Here is a 23898-nt window from a genome sequence, read left to right on the forward strand (position 1 = left end):
CCCCTCCCCTCCCCTCAACACCTCTTTGCTTAAAATTAACAGTGTTCTACGTAGACCCATCTCCTTGGCTGTTTTGCAGTCCCTGAAAAAAATATTAGATGCTCCAGACAATTCCTTCACTTCTGGAATTGGGTATGGTAGGTTCAGCTCCCTTCTTTCAACGGGGAATTATTAAAAGAATTGCTGAGTATCCTTCTCTCTTCCAGCAAACTATTTTCCCAGTCTAAGATCTTCCCTGTGGGGTCGGGAGCTGTCTTCCTTCTGTGGGAGAAATCAATCTCCCCATAGATCTTTGTTATAAAGCGCTATAATGCGTAGAAAGCAGGAAGCACTATGTGCAAATCAGCTTGCAGGCAATTGTCCTGAAATAACCTTTTTCCCACTGCCTTCATACGAACACGCTTAGAAATTTGCCCACGTTCATGTCTTCTTCCTTACCAACCTCAGTGTCCAGACCCACTTATCCATTCAAATCTTTCTAAAATTAGAGAATATGGCTTTGGAAAGCTAATGTAATCTTTATTTTTTTGTTCCTCCCCCAGCTTCACTTTACAATAAATCTGGGTGGAATTTTAAAAGTTTAATCCCCAAAACTACTTCCATTTGTTTGACTTTGTTAAAGAATTAAAGAGACTCAAAATGACCCGTGCCTTTGTTTCTATTCTGTTTTCTATTTTTTAAAAAACAAATCCATCATCAAAAGAATAAATACAGCACCTTCATTCAATAGGAATTCACAGCATTTGTCAAATTATAAACTTACATTTTAGGCAGACTTTTCTGCCAAAGTGCCCAGCTGCAAGCAGGACATCTAAATCACTTGATTTTTATTAACTTACATATTTTTCTAAGCTGTCTAGCTCCATTTTCTAAACTAGGAGTGATCATACCTGCTCTGCCATGCTTCGAATGGCCACTAGGGGACAACAAAATGGTTTTCTGCGTGGTTCTGCTGCCATCTAGTGGCGATCTGGATGTTTGCAGCCTTCAAATGCTACGCTTGCTTTGAACAGACAGGCTCTCTGGCCATCGTGGTTGCTAGTGCAAAATAAATGGATGCTTTCTGACATACATGGGGAGGGCGAGATAGTCCAAATCTGTGCATGCTTTGTGGGGAAGCATCCACTGCTTTGAAGGGTGCCAGGTAAAAGGTTGAATTAGGCAGTGGCATAGATGGGAGAAGGTGGAAAAACCAGCCCTGCTTACTCCTTCATGTAATTTGGGTTTGGCAGACCTTTGGGGTCCTTCGTAAGGTCACAGAGAAAGACTTAAGCTTCTGCAAAAGGAACTTGACGGTGGACAGCTTTTACCAGACCTGAAGTTCGTGTCTGTAAACCCTCGCAAGTCTTCCTGATCTCCCACAGCATGTTGGCCACCCACTGTTGAGACCTCTGGGGGGGCCCACAGCAATGCTCCCTGGCTTCGTAATGGTACACATACCAAGAGATGGAAGCCCCGTTCCTTTTTATGTCCTGACGTAAGTACGAGTTTCACATTTGGATTTGTTTCTCCCTCCTCCCCTTTCACATTAACCCCAGAGGTGGCTCTGCAAAACTTCAATGTTCCCAAACGTTTATGGCCGCAATGAGTCCCATCCACGTTGAGGTGGTCTCTGGCTAGCAAGACCTGTGCATTCTTTCCATGCTCAAGAGCAGGGGGTGGATTCTCCCCGCTTGTCTGCCCCCAATGAGCAAAAGTGTGCCTACGTTCCTTTCGCTCGTCCAAACAGCTCTCACTTTGCTCAGGGATTTTTCCTCTGCGGGAGAAGCAGGAAAAGATGTCCAAACAACCCACAAATCCTCCATTTCCAATTCAATAATACTGTTTCAGGGAACGTCAGAACTGGTCCAAAGTGGAAGGAATTTATAATTGAGATGAATTCTTTCCTCCACCTTCCTTTTCTCGCTCTTCCTTCCAACGCAGACTTGCCCATCCATTTCTTGGCCTTGGTCAGCGTTTGCGGATCAAAATGTCCCAGCTGTCCTTCCAGCGCAGGGCCTGCAACTCGCCTTTGGGGAGTGCCGGCTCACCATAGGTGAGCGGACGGAACGTGTGGTATGTAAGGTAGACGGAAGACAGCCAGGCTGCGACTAGAGCACTGTGCATGCTCTTGGAAAGTTTGGACCTGTCGTGGAGAAGAGAGAAAGAGTAAAACACGCTAAGCCCAGCTGCGGGTTCTGTTGTCTCTTACGTGACCCTTCCCTTGGCTGTGCCTCTTTGTCCAGTCTCCCAAGATCTTTCCCACATCCCATTACAGAGACTCATACAGAGAACACTGGGCAGACCCCTCCAGAAAAACAGCCTCTCTCAATGAGGAGAAACTCAGAGGGCAAATCTTTCTAGAAAGTGAGAATGCTTTAATTCAGGAGAAGACTGGGTTTTCGCTCCTCAAATTTGGATTAACGAAGATTTAGGGTTAACTAGCGGTCAAAAATGCAGCTCCAGCATTTCTGCAGAGGGTTTGTTCAACACAACCAAGGTCAACCGTCTATGGCAGAACAAAGGCAGATGACTCCATTCTGGCTCTCCTACCTGCAGAGGAAGTCGCTCGTGTGCTGCAGGATGATGGGGATCAGGAGGATTTGAAAAGTAATAGCCGGCAGATAATGATAAAGGAAAAGCGTCTTCTCCATCAGGAAGAAAGGGAGATAGTTCACAGCCCATCCACCCACGCAAATCACTCCGGCCAGGACCCACTGCTGCCACATCTCTGCCGAGAAACAGGATGGGGTGGGGAAACAGACATGTCATTTCTCAGGCTGGGACATGCCAGAACGAGCACCCAGGAGAACAAGAAGCCTGCTGCGTGCCTGGAGGCACTTTACCACCTCCAGGATGGGCACGGTGAATGCCCACCTACAGGCCCGAGGGGGCTGCCGCACTAGCAAGGGAGGAGCAGAATGCTCCCCAAAGTCTTGAGAAATCAGCAAAATGCTGAACTGGAGATCTCCTTGAGTGAAGCAAAATCCCAACAGGAGCAGGAGACAGCTAAGGCTTCAGCCCTACGACTGGTCTCCGCTAACCTAGTTAAGAGGTCTTGGGTGAAAGACTGGGATGGGGTGGGAGGTGTGACCCTTAAAAGTCCAGACCTTCAGGGATATCCCGGATGTTCCGCTGTCGCCGCAGGAGGTACCCCAGGAACAAAACCACGTAGACGACCGTGGCCACGTTGGCCGACGTCCAGCTGACGACATTGCCCAAGAGATGAATCTGAGCCTGGCCAAGAAAAATCAAGGAGATGCTTTGAACTGTGTCTCGCACAAGCCCTTCCTCATTCGGTTACCCTCCGAGAGTTATCAAAATGGCAGCCTTTGTACTGAAAGGTCACCAGGGAAGCGGCGTCTACGCCATCCCAGAAAACGTGGTTCGAAGCCCGCATAAAAATCCAGTAAAATCACCCCTGAGCTGGAATGGAACCAGTAAGCAATGTTGGTGTCCATGGTGATCCAATCCAAAGGGGACGAACTGTATTTATGTTCCGTGTCCTCGTTTTTCAGAGTGAGTATCTTCCACTAGAACGAAACGAGAGAGTCGGGTTTCAGGTCCGTTCCTGGGTATCAACACAAGCTACTAAACTGAGTGATGCAGCCCATAACCCCAAATGTCTCTTGTAGACTATCGCTGCAAGCTCTCGTACCGGTGGGGGATGTACGCAACACGCTTAACCGTCTGGCTTGTTTAGGGTTACGTTCACGTGACGTCCCGTGTCCAAACAGGTAACACGCACTATTTCAACTGTTCTTTTAAATGCTGTTCCCCACCCATTTGTTGAGAGGAGTGGCCAAAATAAATAAATCAGTCTCAATTCCCAGAATCCCCTGGACCAAGATGGGCACTGCTAAGAATTCTGGGAGTTGAAGTCCACCCTACGAGAGGGCTTTGAATTGATGGGTCACCATTCTGACCCTTTCTTTCACCTGCAGTTCGGTGAACTTGGCAAGGAAGGTGAGATTCTGGCTGATGTTGATCTGAGTGGGCAGATGCAATTCCACCTCCCTCTCTTTTTGTTCATGGCCTGGAAAACATTGAAACAAAGAGATCTGAGAAACCAGGTCAGTTGAGGCCAACATTTCTCCCATAATGCTTTGGGGCTTATGGTGTAGACCACTGCTCACAGAAGACAGTATTTTCTGCGCTATCAACCCTCCCCATAAAGTCTCGAGTGGGACTTCTGAGTCCCTCCTCAAAAGGAAGACAGCCCTCGCAACCCTCCAGATGTTGCCAAATGCTACCCTTTGATCTTCCTTCCCTAAGCCTAGCTAAGGGGGTCCAGCACATCTGGAGAAAGACACCTTGTTGAAGCTTGCAGCCCAGCACCTAAAAAACACCAGTTGGAGAGTGCGGGTGGCCAATCAAAGTACAAAATTCAAATCTTGCTGCTTGACCACCTCCCATGAAGGTGATTCCCCATCCCTCCCATAACCGCTGCCATTGTTTTTAGGGTTAGGATTTTCTGCCTAACACATCCTGGCTTTCCCAAACTCAAAAACAGGACTTCAGACTGAACTATCCGAAGCAATGTAAGATACAAGAAGACAGGACAGGAGCTACGGAAAAGGCTGAGGACTGATATTTTCGGCCTCCCACTCCAAAAAACCAGATTTCTAATCAAATTAGGTAAATAAATTGGGCCACAACAGCCTGTCCCAATCTGGAGCTATTTCTTACCACTGCTGCTAACCCAAGCTAAGGAGACAATGTGGAATCTTTTCCAAAGCAAAGGATGAACGTGGCCAAGAAGAAGCTGGTCTCTGCTCCTCACCCAGAATTTAACTCCCTTTAAAAACCACATGAGGAAAAACCCTGGAGGAATGTCCAAAGAGGCTTTCTTAAAACTGACTTTTCCCGTATCGGTGCTCTTCCACGTTCCACAACATGCTTTGGTGATAGCCCTTGGAAATCTTTTCGCCAATGACCTCCAGTTGACGGTACCCCCATTCGGGTAGAGAGGCTCCGCTGAGCTGGCGGGGAAGAACGGAATGGTTAAAAACGCGACTTAAAATGCCAACGGGGGTTGAAGAGGTCGAAGGGACTGGGAAGCCCCATCTGTCTGAATCAGTGGGGTGATGCTCTGCCAGCCCTTCAAGGTAGTCCAGACAAGAAGCACCAATCATGGGTACTAATGCTACCTTTATTGTAAGGTTACAATAAGAGAATCTTGCAAGTCCCAAAGAACTCCAAGAGACAATGCAAGTACAGTTCTGTTGCGTTTATTAGCTTCCACCTCAAGACAGAATCTCACCAGACTAAACCCAAGTTCCCAAGCCAGCCAGCCACAACACCGTGAATTCCTCAGGGAGGTGCCAGCCTCATCTTCTTGAACTTCCCACGCTCCTGTTGGGGGCTAAGAACATGCTTATCTCCCTGAGCCTGGCCTTCATAAGTCCATTCCATCCCACTGAAAGCATTTCTCCCCTCCTTTTCTTTTACTTTCCAGAAAACTAGGGAGGGTCCCTTCTGAGATGCTTCCCACGCCCCTTTGCCTTCTGGGGGCCGAGACACCTTTTGCATGATGGTTGTCTCGCCTGCGGCTCTCCCTCCTGTCTCCCAAGGTCATTCCCACATCCCATTCCATGCTCACATTCTTGAGTTTTCAAACCCATTCAACAGCCATCCACAAAGAGAAACTTCCTGCGCTTTCTCTGTACCATCGGCTACAAGAAATTTAGAGCAGTGTTTCTCAAACTTGGCAACTTTAAGATGTCTGGACTTCAACTCCCAGAATTCCCCAGCCAGCATGCTGGCTGGGGAATTCTGGGAGTTGAAGTCCAAGTATCCTCAAGTTGCCAAGATTGAGAGACACTGCTTTAGAGGCTGAGTTTTCAAACCCACTCACCTTTAACACTGCCGACGTGTTGACGTGGACCAGTCTGACTTCAGACAGGATTGTCTTCCAAATGTCGTTATCCGAGTCGCGGTTCACAATTTCCTGTGGGTTTGAAAGGCACATTTCTTGCATGGTTCCTGCTGCTGCAGTTTGGCTAATGCTTTGCATGTATTGTTCTTGCTGTATCATCGCATTCAGCATTGGAGGATAACTAAATTAGGCAAGGGGTTTAGATCCAGGATTTTTATTTTTAGTTCAGCCCTTTAGGGGGTGGAGGGGAGGGGTGGGGAGGGGAGGGGAGACAACTCTTAAAAATTCCTTTAAATTCTCAACCATCTAATTCCATCTTCCACACTCCCCTGGAGCAAACTCCCAGGGGACATACTGTAAGTAACTTATCTGTGTGCATGTATTTTGACAAAAACTGCCCCTTCCTCTGTCCCAGAGGAAAAGCTCCTTGAAATGAAAAAGTTCCCAGCTCTTTGCATGAAAGAATAAACGAAAGCATTGTTTAGAGGTGTCGGAATGACCTATCACCCAATTAAAACTGTGCAAGACATCCCATTTGGGAAAGGTGAGAGATACCGTCCAGAGTCACTTTTTCGTGAGATGAGCGGTATCCAAATTTGAAATAATCAATCAATCAATCAATCAATCCCAGGCAAAGGAGACTCCGTTGGGTTCTCTTGAGCTTGGCATTTTTGCTTGCAAATGTTTTCTTACCTTTCCTGATGTCAGGGAAAAAACCTCATTAAACACGGGAGACAGACACACCATATAACAAGTCACCTCAAAGTTCTAAGTTCTTCAAGAGCTTTATTTAAAGTTAGTTCAGCAAGAGAGTGCAATCAATAACATACTTAGATACACATTGCAATGCGGACCGACAGGAGCCAGCCGTCACTGAGACAGCTTGACCATGTGGGTGCAGACCCCCAAATTGCGATCCTTTTTATCCTTTAAAACTGCAAACCACAATCATGACTCTTAGGATTTTCATAACGTTCCCAGAGCTAATTTCACCACACTTTCCTGTTCCCTCTGTCCCTGCCACGTCTGTTCCCATCAACAAGTTTGCTTATTTAACAGTCTGCTCTAGTTTCGCAAGTTTTATTTCCTGTCAGTGCCCTGAAGGCTAGCCCTCTTTATTATTAAATGTGATTAAGCAACATATATCTATATCAAAATAAGTTTTAGGCTACTAGCATTTTTCCTCTCACACTGATTACGTCATCAGTGCATGGCAGAGGAAACGTATCCCCTTTGCAACGACGGAGCTCAGCATCGAACGGTCAGGTTCACAATCTTCTCAGAACCTGGCATTCTTCTCGCAAGACCAAAAGAAGATCATGAACCCAACCCTTCATTCAACCCCGAGCTACATATATTCTCCATTATTGCAAAGATGGTTTCTTTCAGTGGCAGGTGCTGGGGGGAAAAAGTGGAAATGAAGCGCACTTCTACCTCCCAGGAGACATCCTTGTCCTTCTCGGATGTTCTCTGCATCCTTTGCAGAGGAGAACAGCAAAGGAGCATCTTCACGCTCTCTTGGCAACCCCCAGGCACTTACCACTCTCCAGAGATTCTGCGCGGGCATGGAAATGTTGTAATCGATGTAACAGGACACCTCTTGTGAGTGTGGGCTCAGGGGCGCAGCCACATCGTGCCTGCGGAACGGAGAAAGCCAACATTGGGCCCAGGTCCCTCCAACCATGTAGAACGGGGACACAGGAAACCTATATTTTTTCAGGGGCGTTTTTCTTTCCTTTTTTCCTACAAAGAACCTGTTCTTTAGGGAAACAACATCCTGCATTAGATACTCATCCAGAACACTTAGTATGAAGCATTTTGCACTAAGATGGTCTTCTTGAACATCTGGATGGCATCTGGTTGTCAAAATATCTGGCTGGGTGGCACTTATCTTCGGATTGCTCTTCCACTAAACTCAAGAACTGTGTAATTCCTGCAAAGCACGATTTCTCACCGTGAAGACCTCCTGGACAGAATCTTAACTCGGTTTTTGTCCCCCCCCCCGCCCCCCGCCTTGCATTTTAAATCAAGATAATTTCTTAACGTTTGAGCAATGATAAGATCAGCATCTTAACTTTTTAGTCTTCCATTATAGACAGCAATACAGGATGACAGTCTTTTCACGGTTAGGTATCTCTTGAAAGTTTAATCCTTTTATGCACCTTAGTTCTCCTCTGTCTGAGTTTTAACTCGCTTTTTAAAAAGCTGTGCTGTTCGCTTAACTACTTCTCAACTTTCTCTTAAATAGGATCCTACATCTGAGTCTTTTAACTCGCTTTTTAAAAAGCTGCGTTGTTTGCTTAACTACTTTTCCTCTTTCCCTTAAATTGCCACCATTTCTGTTTGCTTCAATCTGATCATGGACTGTTACAATAGCAGTTATTACATTGCGACCAGCGCAAAATGAGTAGAGCTCAAATACCGATCAGGCTGTAAGCAGTTTCCAGAAGACACGCGGCTGGAAGCCAAGGGGAAAAGGGCTTACGTGTTAAGGTAACGGGTGGTAATTCCGTGGACCAGTTGCACAATGTTGCCGTGCCGCACGGGCCGTGGAGGGTTGCTAGCTACCAGCTGCTGCCTGTTTGGAAGAAGCAGAAAAACAGAGGCTTTAACCAGCAAAATCAAACTGGAAAAAGCCTTCCCTGGCCTCCACTGGGATCTGCAGCTTTTTCAGGGCACGGGACCTTTGCGCGCTGTTGGTCTTTGTTCATTTCTCCAATTAAAAAAGAAAAAAACTAAACCCTAAAAACTTGAATGAGCGTTGACCAAAAACACCCAATTTGGTGCCTGGGAACGCCTAATCTGTTGGTAATGTTTTACATGATGAACGGTTGAGAGCAGAAACATTAATCTTAATTGGGCCCTGGTTCTAGACATCAAGGAAGCATCGGATCCCTTCAAAATCAGGAAGGGAATAAGGGCTGAGAGCAAAAATACCAAACCGAACCAATTTGAAGAGTCAGGTGAGAGCCCTCAGTCAAGGCTAGCCCTGCTGCCTTTAATAAAAATAAGATCTCCTTGGAGCTGAACTTGCCTCCTGCTGATTCCACCCACACATCCGTGTCATTTTCTCTGCAAGAATCCAGAAGAGTTTTCCCACTGAGTCGTCCGATATATTTTTCCAGTTTCCCAATCTGGTTGACAACCCCAAGATCTCCTCGTGGTCTCCCATCCAAACACTGACTAAGCTTAGCTTCCCGGCCCAGAGGAAATCAGGGCTACCTTTAACTGAGAGTAACCGGCCATAGAAGGCGGCAGTTTGGCGTAGTGGTTAAAGTGCTGGATTAGAAACCGGGGGGCCGTGCATTAAGTACAGAAGCTGGTGAGGTGACTCTCTCTCAGCCTGAGCAACCTCACCTGAGCTGTACAAAATAAAGCTGGGATGAAAACCTCAAGTGCTCGACCCATGACGCAATACAGCTGCAAAATCGGTACCCATATTTGGGGATCAATTGTGCCAAACCAGAAGGTGAACCCAGAGACTTACCTCCCGGGATCCTTGACAATCCACCAGTTATTCACATCCTTAAAAGGATAGCAGGTCACCTGTTGCTGATGGGAACTGCCCCGTCCGTTTTCATACCTGGAGAAGACATGGTTGAAGCGCGACATAGCCGTCTCTGTGGCCAGAAAGGGATACAGTGAAATTAGATTTTCCCCCCCTCCTGCCATGCCCAATTCTGGAACGGAAAGAGAATTTCTTAAGCCTTAACCCAGCCCTCTCTTCAGCCCTCTGTTTGTCCTGAAATTGCAGATGAAATTTCTGAAGGGGTCTTTTAGGGCACATAAAACAGATTTCTTTTCTCCATGTAATAGGAAGAGAAGATAGAGACGCCAGCCCGTCCAGATCAGCCAGGTCAGGAAAAAGACGAAGCAAAGATTTCAGGAATGCAACTTTATCGTTGGGGGGTATAATAAACAGAAACTTGAAAGCCGGACAGATTTTCTTATACCAAACAGACTCAGGGCAGTGTTATTTTGAGATTCTCGCTTATATTTTTGCCTTTGCAGGACTGAATTGTATCTTATTTTGCCTGAACTGCCCTGAAGGCCTTCACCCAAATTATCTATGGATCCTCTGCAGGAGACCATTGCCACCACCTTTCTGGGTATCTGTGACTACGATTTCCATCCTAGCTTGGCATCCACAGAATAATAAAGGATTAAAAATATTTATTCTCCTTTTCTCTCCCCATCCTCCCTTCCTTCTGTGATCTGTGGTCTTCAGTTGTCGATCCAAAGATGTTTCTTATTCAATAAGTCTTTATCCGAAAGATAAATACTTTGAATGGATGAACACAGAAGAACATTTCTTCTGCTCTTCATCCGAAAAGAGCTTAAAAAACTGGCCGGTAAAACTATTCATACAATAAGTACCCGATATCATAAAAACCTCAACTATAACAGAATCCAACAGGGAAAGCAGAATTTAAGAACCCCCAAAAGACACAAACAGCATAAAGACCCGGAAATTTCATCTACAATTTCTGGAGAGGGGGCTGAAAAGAGTGTTGTGTTAGGGCTTAAGAAATACTCTTTCCGTTCCAGAATTCGGCACTGCAGGAAGGGGAAAAAAATCTAATTTCACATAGAGACAGGGTACTAATTCAATCCAGAATACTTTGCGAACTTTTTGGATTTAAAAAAGTAGAAACTCCTGAAGATGTCCTACAGAGATGGGATCAGTTGTGGGACAGGCAGGGGTTGCGCGCAGCATCCCGTGTGTGAAACTCAACCCTTCCTCTCACCTGATGGGGTAGGTATTCCGGTGGGAATGAAGCCAGCAAGGTAAGGGTTTGCCCAAGATATTCCTCAACGTAATCTGGGACCCATAAGCCACTTCCAAGGGCTGCCCCTGAGTGATGCGAGAAAGACCCCCCTAGAAAAACGCAGAGAGAATTCGTCACACACCAGAATCCAGAGGTCCAAAACCACCAGCCGAATTATTTTTTTAACATTTAAATATTATATTGGTAAAGTGTAGCAACATCAAGATATGATAAAGTACAACGAAAAACATAAACACGGCTGACGTAGTCAAAAAAGAATATACCAAATAGTAATCACAGGAGTGACATTTGAAGAAACTACAGACATATCCCTAAAGTGTTAATAGAGAACTACCTCAATCTTTATTATTAAATCTAGCCATGTAGACCATCCTTTACTCCATCTTCTCAGTTTTAATATAGTCTATTATGACACTACAAGGATATTTATATAATAGATTCTTAATATGCTGCTATTTCGATAAGTGGATATTCTATCAAAATTATTGACGGTTTCAGATATTAATGGGACAAGCGTGATGATTATTTAACCTTCTCTTCAAGATTAAACATAACATTGGAAACGAATGAGAAAATAGAAGAATCCATCAAGGGACTAGTTTTATAATAAGAGTTTCGGTCTTAAGGTAAATTACTTGATATTAAAGTCTCCATCATATCGAGTGTGTGTGTGTATATATATATGTGTGTGTGTGTGTGTGTATTTTTTCAGTCGTTAAGTCGTGTCCAACTCTTCGTGACCCCATGAGCCACATCGCGCCAGGCCTTCCTGTCCTTCACTGCCTCCCTGAGTTTGCTCAGTTTCATGCTCATTGCTTCAGTGATGCTATCTAACCATCTCATCCTCTGCCATCCCCTTCTCCTTTGGCCTTCCATCTTTCCCAGCATCAGGGTCTTCTCCAAAGAGATCTCTCTTCGCATTAGGTGGCCAAAATATCTGAGCTTGAGCTTCATTATCGATCCTTCCAATGAGCAATCAGGGTTGATTTCCTTTAAGATTGACTGGTTTGACCTCCTAGCAGTCCAGGGGACTCTCAAGAGTCTTCTCCAGCACCACAGTTCAGAGGCATCAATTCTTCGGCGCTCAGCCTTCTTTATGGTCCAGCTCTCACAGCCATACATTACTACTGGAAAAACCATAGCTTGATTATGCGGATCTTTGTCGACAAGGTGACGTCTCTGCTTTTTAATATGCTGTCTAGGTTTGCCATAGCTTTCCTCCCAAGGAGCAAGCCTCTTTTAATTTCATGGCTGCAGTCTCCGTCTGCGGTGATCTTGGAGCCCAAATAAATGAAGCCTGATGGTATGTAAAACACATATATCCATATTCATACATACATACATACATACATGTATGTAGGTATGTATGTATGTATGAATATGGATATATGTGTTTTTTATATACCATCAGCCTAAAATTGTAGCACCATGCTGAAATGTCCAACTAGAGCAATGAAGCTGGGATGGGAACCCCACCCTTTCTCTCTGAATGCAGGGTGCAAAGCCATCGTGTTAACTCAAGCCATCGCATTAAGCCACAACGGGGTTATCTGCTTGGGCATCTCATGCATAGGGAACACCCCAGCGGACCCACATTTCATACATTGTGTAAAGCTAGCCAAGTCACACCTCCCATCGGCCGTGGATTATGGTTATTTCTCTGTTTTTATTGATGGCTGGTCAGTTATCGGGTTTGCTGTTTGGACACCGCTTTTATTGCTGGGAGCCCCCTGGGGTCACGAAGGTGAGACGGGCGGCTATACAAATGGAATGAATAAATAAATTAAGAGGGTCTGCAAGTCAGCTAGCTAGAAGAAGCCCCAATAATCTAGCAATTGGCCTTGCCCAGGTCAAGAAGGTATCTTTGGGAGGTTCACCAGTAAGAGAGGGGGACGGAAGAGACAATGCTTTTCTGCAAAACTGCCCTGCACAGATTAAAGCCTGTTGGCACTGAGTTTCTGCAGGAAACACAGCATGCGACTTCCAAACCTGAGAACTCAACCGTCTGTAAATTTATCCAACCTCTTTCAAAATCTTCTGCCCCTCCAGCAAATCCCATCTCCTACTCGAATTCCTCTCCACCAGTTATTTACGCCTAACGTCTTCAACTGTTCTGGGAAAAAAAAAAGACCCCCAAAGCTCTCCCTTTCTTCCAAAACAGCCCTGGATGCAACTTGGCCTCACCTCTAAGCTGGCTTGGAAAGCGCTGCTCATGATTTGGTCGTGGGGCCCGGAACGGTACAGCAAAAGCAAGTGGATGTAGAAAAACGAGAGATACAGCGCGACTGGGATGGCCAGAAGAGCAAATCCACGAGCTACGATGTGCCACAGCAGGGAGATCTAAAAGGGAACAGGCAACGCTCAAGTGTTGCTTCTAAAACTACAAATCACCAGCCGGGGCTGCGTCTAGCTGAGTTAAGACCAACTCTATGGGCCCTAAAACTTTAATAAGTTTCTGTGGGCGTGTCATTCAGAATCATGGTTCCTTATTTAAATCCTGGTAGCAAAAGGCTACCTACACAGCACTCCTCTTCCTATTTGCCCCCCAACCACAGCCCCAAGAGATAGATAGGGCTTGGCGCCACCATTTGAAGATAGCTCAGTAGCTTCCATGACTAAAGGTTGACTTGAACCTGGGTCACGCCAATCCTGCTCCAGCTCTGCCCTGCCCACCACGCTGGTTGTCCAAGATAAAACCTACAGGACAATATTTGAGTCTCTGTGGGTCAACCTCACTTGGGGAAGAAATATCTCTATCTGATGTTGAACTACGTTCCTCAGAGAGGGAATCTGTCAACTTTCGCCCGGGGTACAGCGAAGAGAACAATTTGATGGAACTGCAAATCAAGTCACTCTCTTGATTTTAAGCCACAGGTCCAGGATAGAAGTTGTTGACCTGTTTTTGGAAAGGCTCTGGTGCTCCAAAAATGAGAAGATGACACATTATATTGCAGCTTAACAACCGATTTATTTATTTATCAAAGATATATGGCCACCCTTCTCACACAAGGGGATTCTGGGCAGTGTACGTGAATGAATTCCATATAGAATATTATAGAGATATTTTTTTTCTGATCACTTGCTGTTGTTGTTATGGTTAGTTCATTTAACCATTATAAAAATTTAGGGGTTTTCTGCACTAAAAATGAAATCTATCAATCTATCAATCAATCAGTCTATCTCTATCTATCAATCAATCAATCAATCAATCAATCTTTGGAAAGGACAGCTCAACTCTAAGTTAGAGAGCCTAGCATCTGACTTAACTTACCAATATTCCCAATTTTATAATCAAACTGGTATGGAAAAGCATGTTCATTGCAACCTCTACCTAACAGGTTCTAGGAAAAACTGCTCCTTCAAAGTAGAGTCACCTGATTCTGAATTCAAAGATTCTCCAGAAGGGCTGGACATCAACTCCCACCATCCCAGAGTGACAATATCCTACAGAATCTTCCGACTTACGTTGGACAAGGAGCGATCGCCAATCAGTTGCCAGCAATGGATTCCCGCAAGGCTCAAAATGAGGACGTAAGTGAAGAGGCCCATGTATTTCACCCTGCGAACCAAGCAGGAAAGGCCACCTGAACCAAGTCCACAGGAAGGAGAAGCTGGTTGTGTTGGCGCATCACCTCAATTGGGGTTTAAGATAAGGAGGAGAATATATAGACAAGCCCTCTTGGAAACGGGGCAGAGAAAAGACAGTGGAGACCGCCAGAAGATCTAGGATCTACGAGATAACTTAGGAGACCATCAAGACTCATGCTTACCCAACTGCACAGGAACAGGAGATCCCTGTTAGCAACAGCCAGAGCCACCACCTTGCAGAAAAAGGACTTGAAAAAGAAAGAGAAAGTTAAACACCTCAATCACAGGCCAGCCCCTAATCCCCAACCTTTAACTCCCCTGAACAGCTCTTTGGAGAGAAGAAGACCCCCACGTCTGACGTTGCTGCCCGCTTCAACTCTGCAGAATATCTACAGTCAGGTCCAGAAATATTGGGACATCGACACAATTCTAACATCTTTGGCTCTATACACCACCACAATGGATTTGGAATGAAACAAACACAATGTGCGTTAACTGCAGACTGTCAGCTTTAATTTGAGGGTATGTACATCCAACTCAGGTGAACGGTGTAGGAATTACAACAGTTTGCATATGTGCCTCCCACTTGTTAAGGGACCAAAAGTAATGGGACAATTGGCTTCTCAGCTGTTCCATGGCCAGCTGTGTGATATCCCCTCAGTACCCCAATTACAATGTGCAGATAAAAGGCCCAGAGTTCATTTCAAGTGTGCTATTTGCATTTGGAATCTGTTGCTGTCAACTCTCAAGATGAGATCCAAAGAGCTGTCACTATCAGTGAAGCAAGCCATCATTAGGCTGAAGAAACAAAACAAACCCATCAGAGAGATAGCAAGAACATTAGGCGTGGCCAAAACAACTGTTTGGAACATTCTCAAAAAGAAGGAATGCACCGGTGAGCTCAGCAACACCAAAAGACCCGGGAGACAACGGAAAACAAGTGTGGTGGATGACCGAAGAATTCGTTCCTTGGTGAAGAAAACACCCTTCACAACAGTTGGCCAGATCAAGAACACTCTCCAGGAGGTAGGTGTATGTGTGTCAAAATCAACAATCAAAAGACGACTTCACCAGAGTGAATACAGAGGGTTCACCACAAGATGTAAACCATTGGTGAGCCTCAAAAACAGGAAGGCCAGATTAGAGTTTGCCAAACGACATCTAAAAAAGCCTTCACAGTTCTGGAACAACATCCTATGGACAGATGAGACCAAGATCAACTTGTACCAGAGTGATGGGAAGAGAAGAGTATGGAGAAGGAAAGGAACTGCTCATGATCCTAAGCATACCACCTCATCAGTGAAGCATGGTGGTGGTAGTGTCACGGCGTGGGCATGTATGGCTGCCAATGGAACTGGTTCTCTTGTATTTATTGATGATGTCACTGCTGACAAAAGCAGCAGGATGAATTCTGCAGTGTTTCGGGCAATATTATCTGCTCACATTCAGCCAAATGCTGCAGAACTCATTGGACGGCGCTTCACAGTACAGATGGACAATGACCCAAAGCATTCTGCAAAAGCAACCAAAGAGTTTTTGAAGGGACAGAAGTGGAATGTTATGCAATGGCCAAGTCAATCGCCTGACCTGAATCCCACTGAGCATGCATTTCACTTGCTGAAGACAAAACTGAAGGGAAAATGCCCCAAGAACAAGCAGGAACTGAAGACAGTTGCAGTAGAGGCCTGGCAGAGCATCACCAGGGATGAAACCCAGCGTCTGGTGATGTCTACGCGTTCCAGGCTTCAGGCTGTGATTGACTGCAACGGATTTGCAACCAAGTATTAAAAAGGGAAAGTTTGATGTATGATTATTATTCTGTCCCATTACTTTTGGTCCCTTAACAAGTGGGAGGCACATATGCAAACTGTTGTAATTCCTACACTGTTCACCTGAGTTGGATGTACATACCCTCAAATTAAAGCTGACAGTCTGCAGTTAAAGCACATTGTGTTTGTTTCATTCCAAATCCATTGTGGTGGTGTATAGAGCCAAAGATGTTAGAATTGTGTCGATGTCCCAATATTTCTGGACCTGACTGTACCTTCTAAAGCCATTCGTTTGGCCTAGAACTAGAGCTGCAACACACATTAACTCCACCAAACCTTGTCCCATTCTGGAATTGCTCCCAGGGCTACAGACGACAGCCTGTCCCTTCACCAGAAGGAAGCTATCAGCAGGTGGAAGGAAATTCCAATTTTGCAGAAGTATTTTATAACCACAGACGGAAAATTAAAAAAAACACAGCATGGGGAAGACTATGAGAACGGCAAACGTAAAGAATCCTTTACCTTTGTTTCTGCGAGTTGTAAAACTTCAGGTAAGATAATACTGCCAACAGGATAAAAAAAATTAAGATTGACTCCAACAGCATCAGTCTGGACTGAGTAATAAGTGAATTTTCTGTTAAGACACAAAGGAGGACTGTTTTGAACATACGGCGTGTTCCTAAAGAGCCAGCTGTACTGGCCTTTTTATAGCAAGCAAATAAACAGATCAGGATTCTTGAAATCAGGCAAGGAAAACTGGCCAGAACAAGTTTTTAAAAGTTGGAAAGCAATTGTCCCAACTTCTAAAAACCCTTTAAACAAAGGCAAAGCTTTGCAACGGCCGTTTAAACATCCTATCTCCCCTCACTGCCTAACTTTAGTTTATTTATGATTTATCAGATTCATCCCCAACGCAAACCGACATGCAGTGATTCATAACATCCATTAATACAAAGTAATAAAACACCCGTGGTAAAAACAAACAAAATAAGGAAACATAATAAACAGACTATTTTCTGCAAGGAGATCTCAACCTGTTAATAATTAACAGGTGCAATCCTAGCTCAAAAACTTTGCTTAGGAAGTATTTTTGTTGGTCTGCTTGCAAAGTAATTTGACAGCCCAACAATTCACAAACATTCATTTCAGGTGTAAGATTTTAACAGCACAACCTTGAGCACCTTCTGTGATTTTCACAACCCAAGAAAATGAAATTAGGGTGCATAAAAGCTGTCAACTTACTGATTTTAAAGTGCCCAAGGAATATCCTATGGATGTTTACTGGTAACCAATAAGACAAAGATGAGACAAAGATCTGCCATGCCAAAAGAGGATTACTCTTCTCCTTCTACTGTCTCAACTGTATGGATCAGTGTCACAATTGGTATGTTTTTTCCTCGTCCCTCCGCACACTTTCTTCCTTTTGTGCTGTGTCTCTTAAATTTATTCATTTCTTTATAATTACTTTTAAATTCCACTTTATTTATTTATTTATTTATTTATTTATTTATTTATACATACATACATACATACATACATACACATACATATCTATCTATCTATCTATCTATCTATCTATCTATCTATCTATCTATCTATCTATCTATCTTCCACTGTAGGTATTTCAAAAAGCTTTTCCAACTTTTTGCCTACGATAATCTTGCCACAGTTACCATATACAATATCAATTTCCCACATTTCTTTTCTAATTCCTTATCCATAAGACATAATAGGAATAATTCTGGTTTCCTCATCGTATTAGTCCGCAGTATCTTTTGCATCATTGTATGGATTTGCAAAATGCCCCTCCATTTCTGAAGATTACAAGTAGCTTACAATTAACAACCTAAAATAAGAGAATCACCAGGATAATCCTTACGGGCTTGCAGATCACGGATTGTACGAAAAGCTGCTCCAGAAACCCTCTTAGCTAATAAGAGGGGTCAACGTGGCTTTGAGAAATAATTGAAAGGAACAATAGCTTACCGAACAAAATCAGGACTGCAGCCCCCAGGGCAACGAAATGGGTGAAACGTAGCTCGACCAATATTTGGTATGCCAAGGGAACACATAAGCCACCGGCTACTGCTGGTAGTAGCCGCAAAGCCCAAATTGGCACGTTGGAGCTGTATTCTAGGATAAAATAAAGAGAAAAATCAGCACCATCTGAGAAGCCACCATCAATTGCAGACTGCTTATTTGCACCTCTCGTCAATTGCATGTTAGACGTCATGCAACTCAAGAGCTTCCTCCGTGCAGGGTGTTGGCAGGATGGGGTCAAAAAAGTCAATACGAGTCCCACCAAAGCTACGCTTGTTTTAAAACAGTATTTGGAAACTATATTTCTAGGGACCCAGCCTGAAATCACATCTGCTCTTTTAGCAGCCCTGTCACACAGCTCATTCATATGCTTAAGGGAAAAAGTGGAAAATTTGGGGGAGGAAATGCAAAAAATACATTTTCCTTTACTTTTCCCCTCCAATATTTTTCCAGTTGAATTGGTGGTCAGGTCCTTAGCCATGATTAAAATCAGAAACCACTTTACCTGCTCCTATCCTGTTCCACAAGAAATTTCCATCAAATCCACCCAAATAACCTAAAACAGAAGGGAAAGAGAAAGATTCAAAATTAGACCAGCCGGTGCATTTTATGGCATCCCTTATACAGTGGAACCTCAGGTTACGAACTTAATTCGTTCCGTGACTCTGGTCGCAGCCCGAATTGGTCGCAACCTGAAGCAAATTTCCCCATAAGGTTCAATGTCATTACCGTTAATCCGTTCTGGCGTGGAGGACAGGGAGGCGGCTATTGCTTGGAGGGAGAGTCCCCCTCCCTACGACCACGTGTCAGGGGCGGAAAATGGCCGCGGACCACGTGTCAGGGGCGGAAAATGGCCGCGGACCGTGTCATGGGAGGGAAAATGGCCACGTATCCTGTTTGTACCCCGAGGCGGAGTTCGCAAACCGAGATAAATTTTGCGGCCGGAGCTGGTCGTAACCCGAAACGTTCGTTAACAGAGGCGTTCGTAACCCGAGGTACCACTGTATAGGGGTTTTCAAAATGTTTCAGGCCACAGACCCTGTTGATTTAAAAATAAAAAATCCAGCAACTGCTGATTAAGAGGCAAGGAATAGAAAATTGCTGCATTCAAGGAATTGGGAGTAGGATATTTTTCCATAAAACCTTATCAAGTCTTTGCAGGACCTACATTCCCATGGAAGGCAGTTTGAAAAATCCTGCTTTAATACACTTACTACACCCCCCAAAAAATCCATAAAAACAGGTAAAACCTAAATTGCAGAGATACCCCAGACTAAATCGATCTAATGTCAATCCAACAAAACAAAATAAGGACACAAATACGTTAATCCCAGGCCTGGGATCCAAGCCAGGTCCACAAGGTGTGAAATTCTGACATTATGACTAATAAAAAAGGGGAGAGGCCGATCCTCGGAAGGAAAGAACAGAGCTAAACTATATAAAGCAGTTAATTGTGACAGGAATGTCTTTCCTCGGGGCAAAAGTCTTGACTGCATCTCTCCTCCTGGATTGCAGATAAGAAAATGAACTTGAAGAACTCCCAAACAAAGTCAGATCAAGTTTTTTCTTTTGAGCAATCTGCCGTACTACATCGTGAGAAAGAAAAGGCTGTGCTCAGGTACAAAAATGCATTTAATTAAGCACCAGCGTTTTGCATTCTGGTGGCACCCTTTTTCTATTTTCTCCTACATGTGTAAGTGAAGTTTGTATTTTGCCTTTCCCAACAATCCCTTTCTGTTTGTTCCCCCTCTTTGCATAGTTTCAGCAATTTGTCAATATTTAAATCCATGACAATACGGTCGGGGTGGAGAGGCCTCAATCTGTTCTTGCAAGGCAGGATGAATGCTTACAGAAGTTTGCATACCTCCAAAAGCAAAAAGCATGTGGCCAAATGGTGGGCCGCTGTCATCTACAAAAAAGATCCGCTTCATGTACAAGGAGAGGAACTGGCCATAGTAAACTTCATCAAAACTGGAATGCAATAAAATAAAATAAAAAAAAGACATATTTCTCATTAAGCGCTCGAGGAATTGGATTGTCAGCATGCCAGAGAAACTCACTAGGTTTCTGTTCGGCAGAAGGATCAGACAGCTCTAAAGTCTTATTCTATAGGCTGAATTGCAAAACACAAGAAGAAAAATAATAAATATTATTTATTTAAAATAATAAAACCACAAATAATAATAATAAAATAATAAAAACCACAATAGCCAATTAGCAGATCACTCCGTGCAGAAGATCTGGGGCACTGCTAAAAATCTTCAAGTTGAATTTTATTTACTAGGAAACTTTTAGAAACTTTTCAGCCCCCAAAGCATTCAGGTTGGCTACCGGTAACATTTTAAACATATTAAACAAATATCCAAATGTAATTATATATCCTAAACAAAATGCATCATGAAGTCAAATCGTAACCTCAGTATGCCAGTCTTGATCGTTTAGTTCGTTCATCAGGTCTCATTGGTGCAAGATGTAATCTTGGTTAGTGCTCATCTTAATTAGTTTTCCAGGCTTAGCATATTCTTCAAACCCCAAAAGATGGACTGAATAATACGTTGCATGTTTGGGAAAAAAAGATGCCGAAATGTAGTGGTGTGGTCTCCTGCAAAGCGTCTAAAAATTGCAGAGAGAAAAGTTTCTCTTTCATAACTGGAAGAGACATTGTCAGTATGGACACTTTCAATCTACTAAACTCACAATATACGTATATATTTGAATTATTTACTCACACCACAGCTCTCGGATAGGACAGCGCCCACAGCCGGCTTATTAATCCGATCACAGCCAAAACCGCCAGGTTTACATTGATCTCCACCGAGAAGACAATGGGCTGCTTTAGGAATCCAAGCATTTTTCTGAATGTTCCAGTGGAATCTAAACGGGGGGAAATTGGTCCCCTTCGTGGGAAAAAAATGCTTTCAAATTCTGGCACGCTCTCCAACTGTTGGAAAAGTTGTGTCCCCCACCACGTCTCGGAGGCCGCTGGTGGCAGCCAGAAAACACAACCCTAACCCTCCAAAGTGAAGTAACTGTGGAGTCCTTGGGGCTCCCCGAGCTTGGCTGTTTCCTTGCAGACGTTGCATGACCCAGCTAGGTAGCGTCATCAGGGCTACTGAGGGTGGGGTTTGCTCCCTGTTTAGGAGCTCTGAGCCTTGCAGAGGTTGCATGACCCAACTAGGTAGCATCAAAAACAGAGAGCAAGCCCCACCCTCCCTCGCCCTGAATAAATAACCGGCTTCTTCGTTCACATCCTTCCTAAGCCCCCTGCAATATTCAGTTCCCTTTTCCTTCTCCTTGCCTCCCCCCTTCCACATTTTGCACCCACCCCTGTTCTTTTCTGCTCCTCCTTCCCTCCCAAGGGCTGGTATGCACGCAAGAAAAAAGTCTAAATCTTAGAAATAATACCCGGGGTCGCCTTAAACCTTCCTCCCAATTATTTCGAGAGCCTCACCAAATCCCCTCCGCTCCTCGCTCGCCTGCTTGGTTCAACCTTCGTCCTCCCCCCCTTTTCTGGAATGCGCTCGCCTTCGTGCCGCTATGCAGGCGGCGGCGATGGGACGTACCAATTATAAAAAGGGGAAGGGAGGCGGCGGCGAGCACGTGACCCCGCTCCACTCCCTCTCTGCCGTGGCGGGGAGAGCAACGCGAGACCGGATGTGACCTCACGAGCCCGGACAGTTGCCATAGGAACAGGAAATCATAGAGGAGGCCATGTGTTTTTTTTTTTCTGAGATAGTCTAGCTATTTCCAACCTGGTTCTTTCCAGGGGTTGAAACTACAGCTCCCAGAATTCCTAGCTACAGGCAATGCCAACCCTTCTGATTTAGGCACATCTATTGAAGCCATCAAAGCCACAAATGGCCCTTTTAGTTTTATACACTGATAAATCAGGCAGATGTTGCCATATGTTTACACTACATCCCCCACGGTCCTTTGCCACTCTGCTAATGGGTTTCTTGCCCTAGCCCCAGATTACTCAACATCTGGCGTGTGCTGCAAACCTATTTTTATTACCCAAATCTGTAGTTACTGCTTGCTGATCGAATGTCCACCTGACGAAGTGGCCCTTAATAATATTACAATATAAAATTCCCGTTTTGTTTCTCTTGTGCATGACAGTATGAACCCTAGTGAAATCTTGCTTTGTGACAAATACCAGATTGCTAATTGCATTGTTGCAGCAATTTAGGGATTGATCTGACCATCTAGGGAACAGAATATAGAACCCAAACCACTCATTGGTTAATGCAAATTGTTGATTTCAGAGGGGGATTTTTAGATTTCCTTTTTCTTTTTTTTCACATTTTGCAAGGCATACACGTAAACAATTCACAAAGCACGCACGGGCATTCTTGCATACGCTATTTGCTTTGCACAACCCCCTGGAACTGCGGTGCTAAAGCCAGGGCAGCTGAGCTAACTGGGGAAATGAAGCATAGCTCCTTTCCACTCAACTACGCATCGGGCATTATTTTCTTTTCTAGGAAAATAGAGACTTAGCCAACCACCACCAGAGAAACTCAGAATCTCCTTTTGGACTGCCTTGATGACGCCGATTAAATGTGATTTTGGAAACCTCCCTGGAATTGATCAGCGCCTCGAAGGACTGAATTATTTATTTGAGGATGTTTAAGGGCTGCTTAAAACCACTCTGAAGTGGTGGGATTGAGCAGGAACAACAAATCATCTACCACAAAGATGTTCCCCTTTCAGCTGCTTCAACCCATCTTCCCTGACCACACTCAGCCCTGACTGGACCAGGTGAAGAGACCCTTCCTTTAGGAATCCCCCCACCCAAAACAGCATTTTTTTTCAAATCTTCCCCTTCTGCAGTCATTCCAGTATCCTCCAGATTGAGATGTTTGAGATGCTGGGGCCAGGTATCGTCTATACTTATTAAGCCCTGTTCAAATCTTGGCCTCTTCCCATCAACTTTATACATACAATTTAAACGCCAACCCAAAAAGCTGGGTACTTCTGCAACCCTGGAAGTGAACATCTAAAATAAAACCATCGCGTCAAACGGGTGTTTATCCAATCTCCCACCATCTTCATCCCTCCACTGAATTTCTATACAGTGAATTTTGGAAATGCAGGTTGGGTCTATTTATTTATTAGCTTCGCTCCAGGAGTTCAAGGCAGAATACACAAAATAAAATCCCATTTTTTCCCCTAACAACCCTGCCAGGTGAATGGGCCTAAGAGATATTCCCCCAATTCACCCATGACCTTAATCTTGGTGATTCTTTCATCTCTTTTCAATGTTGTTTTATCCTATTTTACAGTTATTATTGATAGATTTCTCATCTCTGTGTTTCTATACACATTGGATATACATATTTGGTGTGTTTTCTGCCTATAAGGCTGCGATAAAGGTTAACGTTCAACCTGTCATCTTTCACGGCAAAATGGGATATTTCACCTGCATCTCTCCCAATTTTTAACTCCTGTCCCTGCAAAACTGTGCCAAAAAGAACACCAAACACCCTCGCTTTTATTTTTATTTTTTTAATTTAAATAAGGATAATTCTTTCATATGGAAAGAGCTAATACAATCACATATTTGAAAGGAGAAACCATACAAACTGGGGGGGGGGGGGGCGGGGAGGAAACAACCCAAAAACGAAATGAAAACAAAAACTCAGAAGGGCGAGCAGGAACTGTTGCTAGCAGTTCTCCGAAAGATTTAAAACGTTATGGTGTGTTAACATATTTAGTCACTGTTTGCCCTTTCAAATATCTGCTCTACGTGAAAAGACAAACATGAGGAAAAGCCCAAAAAACAAAACAAAAAAACTTTACTGTACAGGTTTGCAAGATTAAAACAGGAACAGGTACGATATCATCTTTTTTT

The 23898-nt window shown here is 44.2% G+C and overlaps 1 protein-coding gene across 3 annotated transcripts; it reads right to left on the bottom strand.

Annotated features, from left to right (window-relative positions):
• Nucleotides 1-699: 699 nt before the first annotated feature.
• POMT1 (protein O-mannosyltransferase 1) lies at nt 700-21630 on the bottom strand. Of its 3 annotated transcripts, XM_007422306.4 has the most exons (20): nt 21496-21630; nt 20774-20941; nt 19909-20015; nt 18550-18600; nt 17991-18137; nt 16527-16638; nt 14418-14483; nt 14113-14206; nt 12832-12987; nt 10606-10736; nt 9345-9440; nt 8343-8435; nt 7398-7494; nt 5837-5929; nt 4841-4961; nt 3918-4015; nt 3399-3512; nt 3090-3216; nt 2533-2710; nt 700-2125 (listed from the first exon to the last, which is right to left on the bottom strand). In XM_007422306.4, the coding sequence occupies exons 2-20, from the start codon at nt 20893-20895 to the stop codon at nt 1951-1953; spliced, it is 2178 nt and encodes a 725-aa protein (XP_007422368.2). In that variant the 5' UTR covers nt 20896-20941; nt 21496-21630; the 3' UTR covers nt 700-1950. The 3 variants fall into 3 exon arrangements, with proteins under 3 accessions (XP_007422368.2, XP_088003198.1, XP_088003199.1); XM_088147072.1 differs by lacking the exon at nt 12832-12987; XM_088147073.1 differs by lacking the exons at nt 20774-20941; nt 21496-21630 and adding an exon at nt 20460-20769.
• Between the last annotated feature and the right edge of the window lie 2268 nt (nt 21631-23898).

Source organism: Python bivittatus, unplaced genomic scaffold (genome assembly GCF_059951505.1).
Source record: "Python bivittatus isolate LINGU-HERP-01145 unplaced genomic scaffold, Pbiv_v1 ctg000160_np1212, whole genome shotgun sequence".
NCBI lineage: Eukaryota > Metazoa > Chordata > Lepidosauria > Squamata > Pythonidae > Python > Python bivittatus.

Bases quoted from the DNA above. Each gene is read 5' to 3' on its own strand.
- POMT1 (XM_007422306.4), bottom strand. From the start codon at position 20,895: ATGCTTGGATTCCTAAAGCAGCCCATTGTCTTCTCGGTGGAGATCAAT. The intron at 18,601-19,908 runs GTATGCAAACTT...CTTCTGTTTTAG, and splicing joins CATGCTTTTTGCTTTTGGAG to GTTATTTGGGTGGATTTGAT. The intron at 12,988-14,112 runs GTAAGTCGGAAG...GTTCCCTTTTAG, and splicing joins GCGATCGCTCCTTGTCCAAC to ATCTCCCTGCTGTGGCACAT.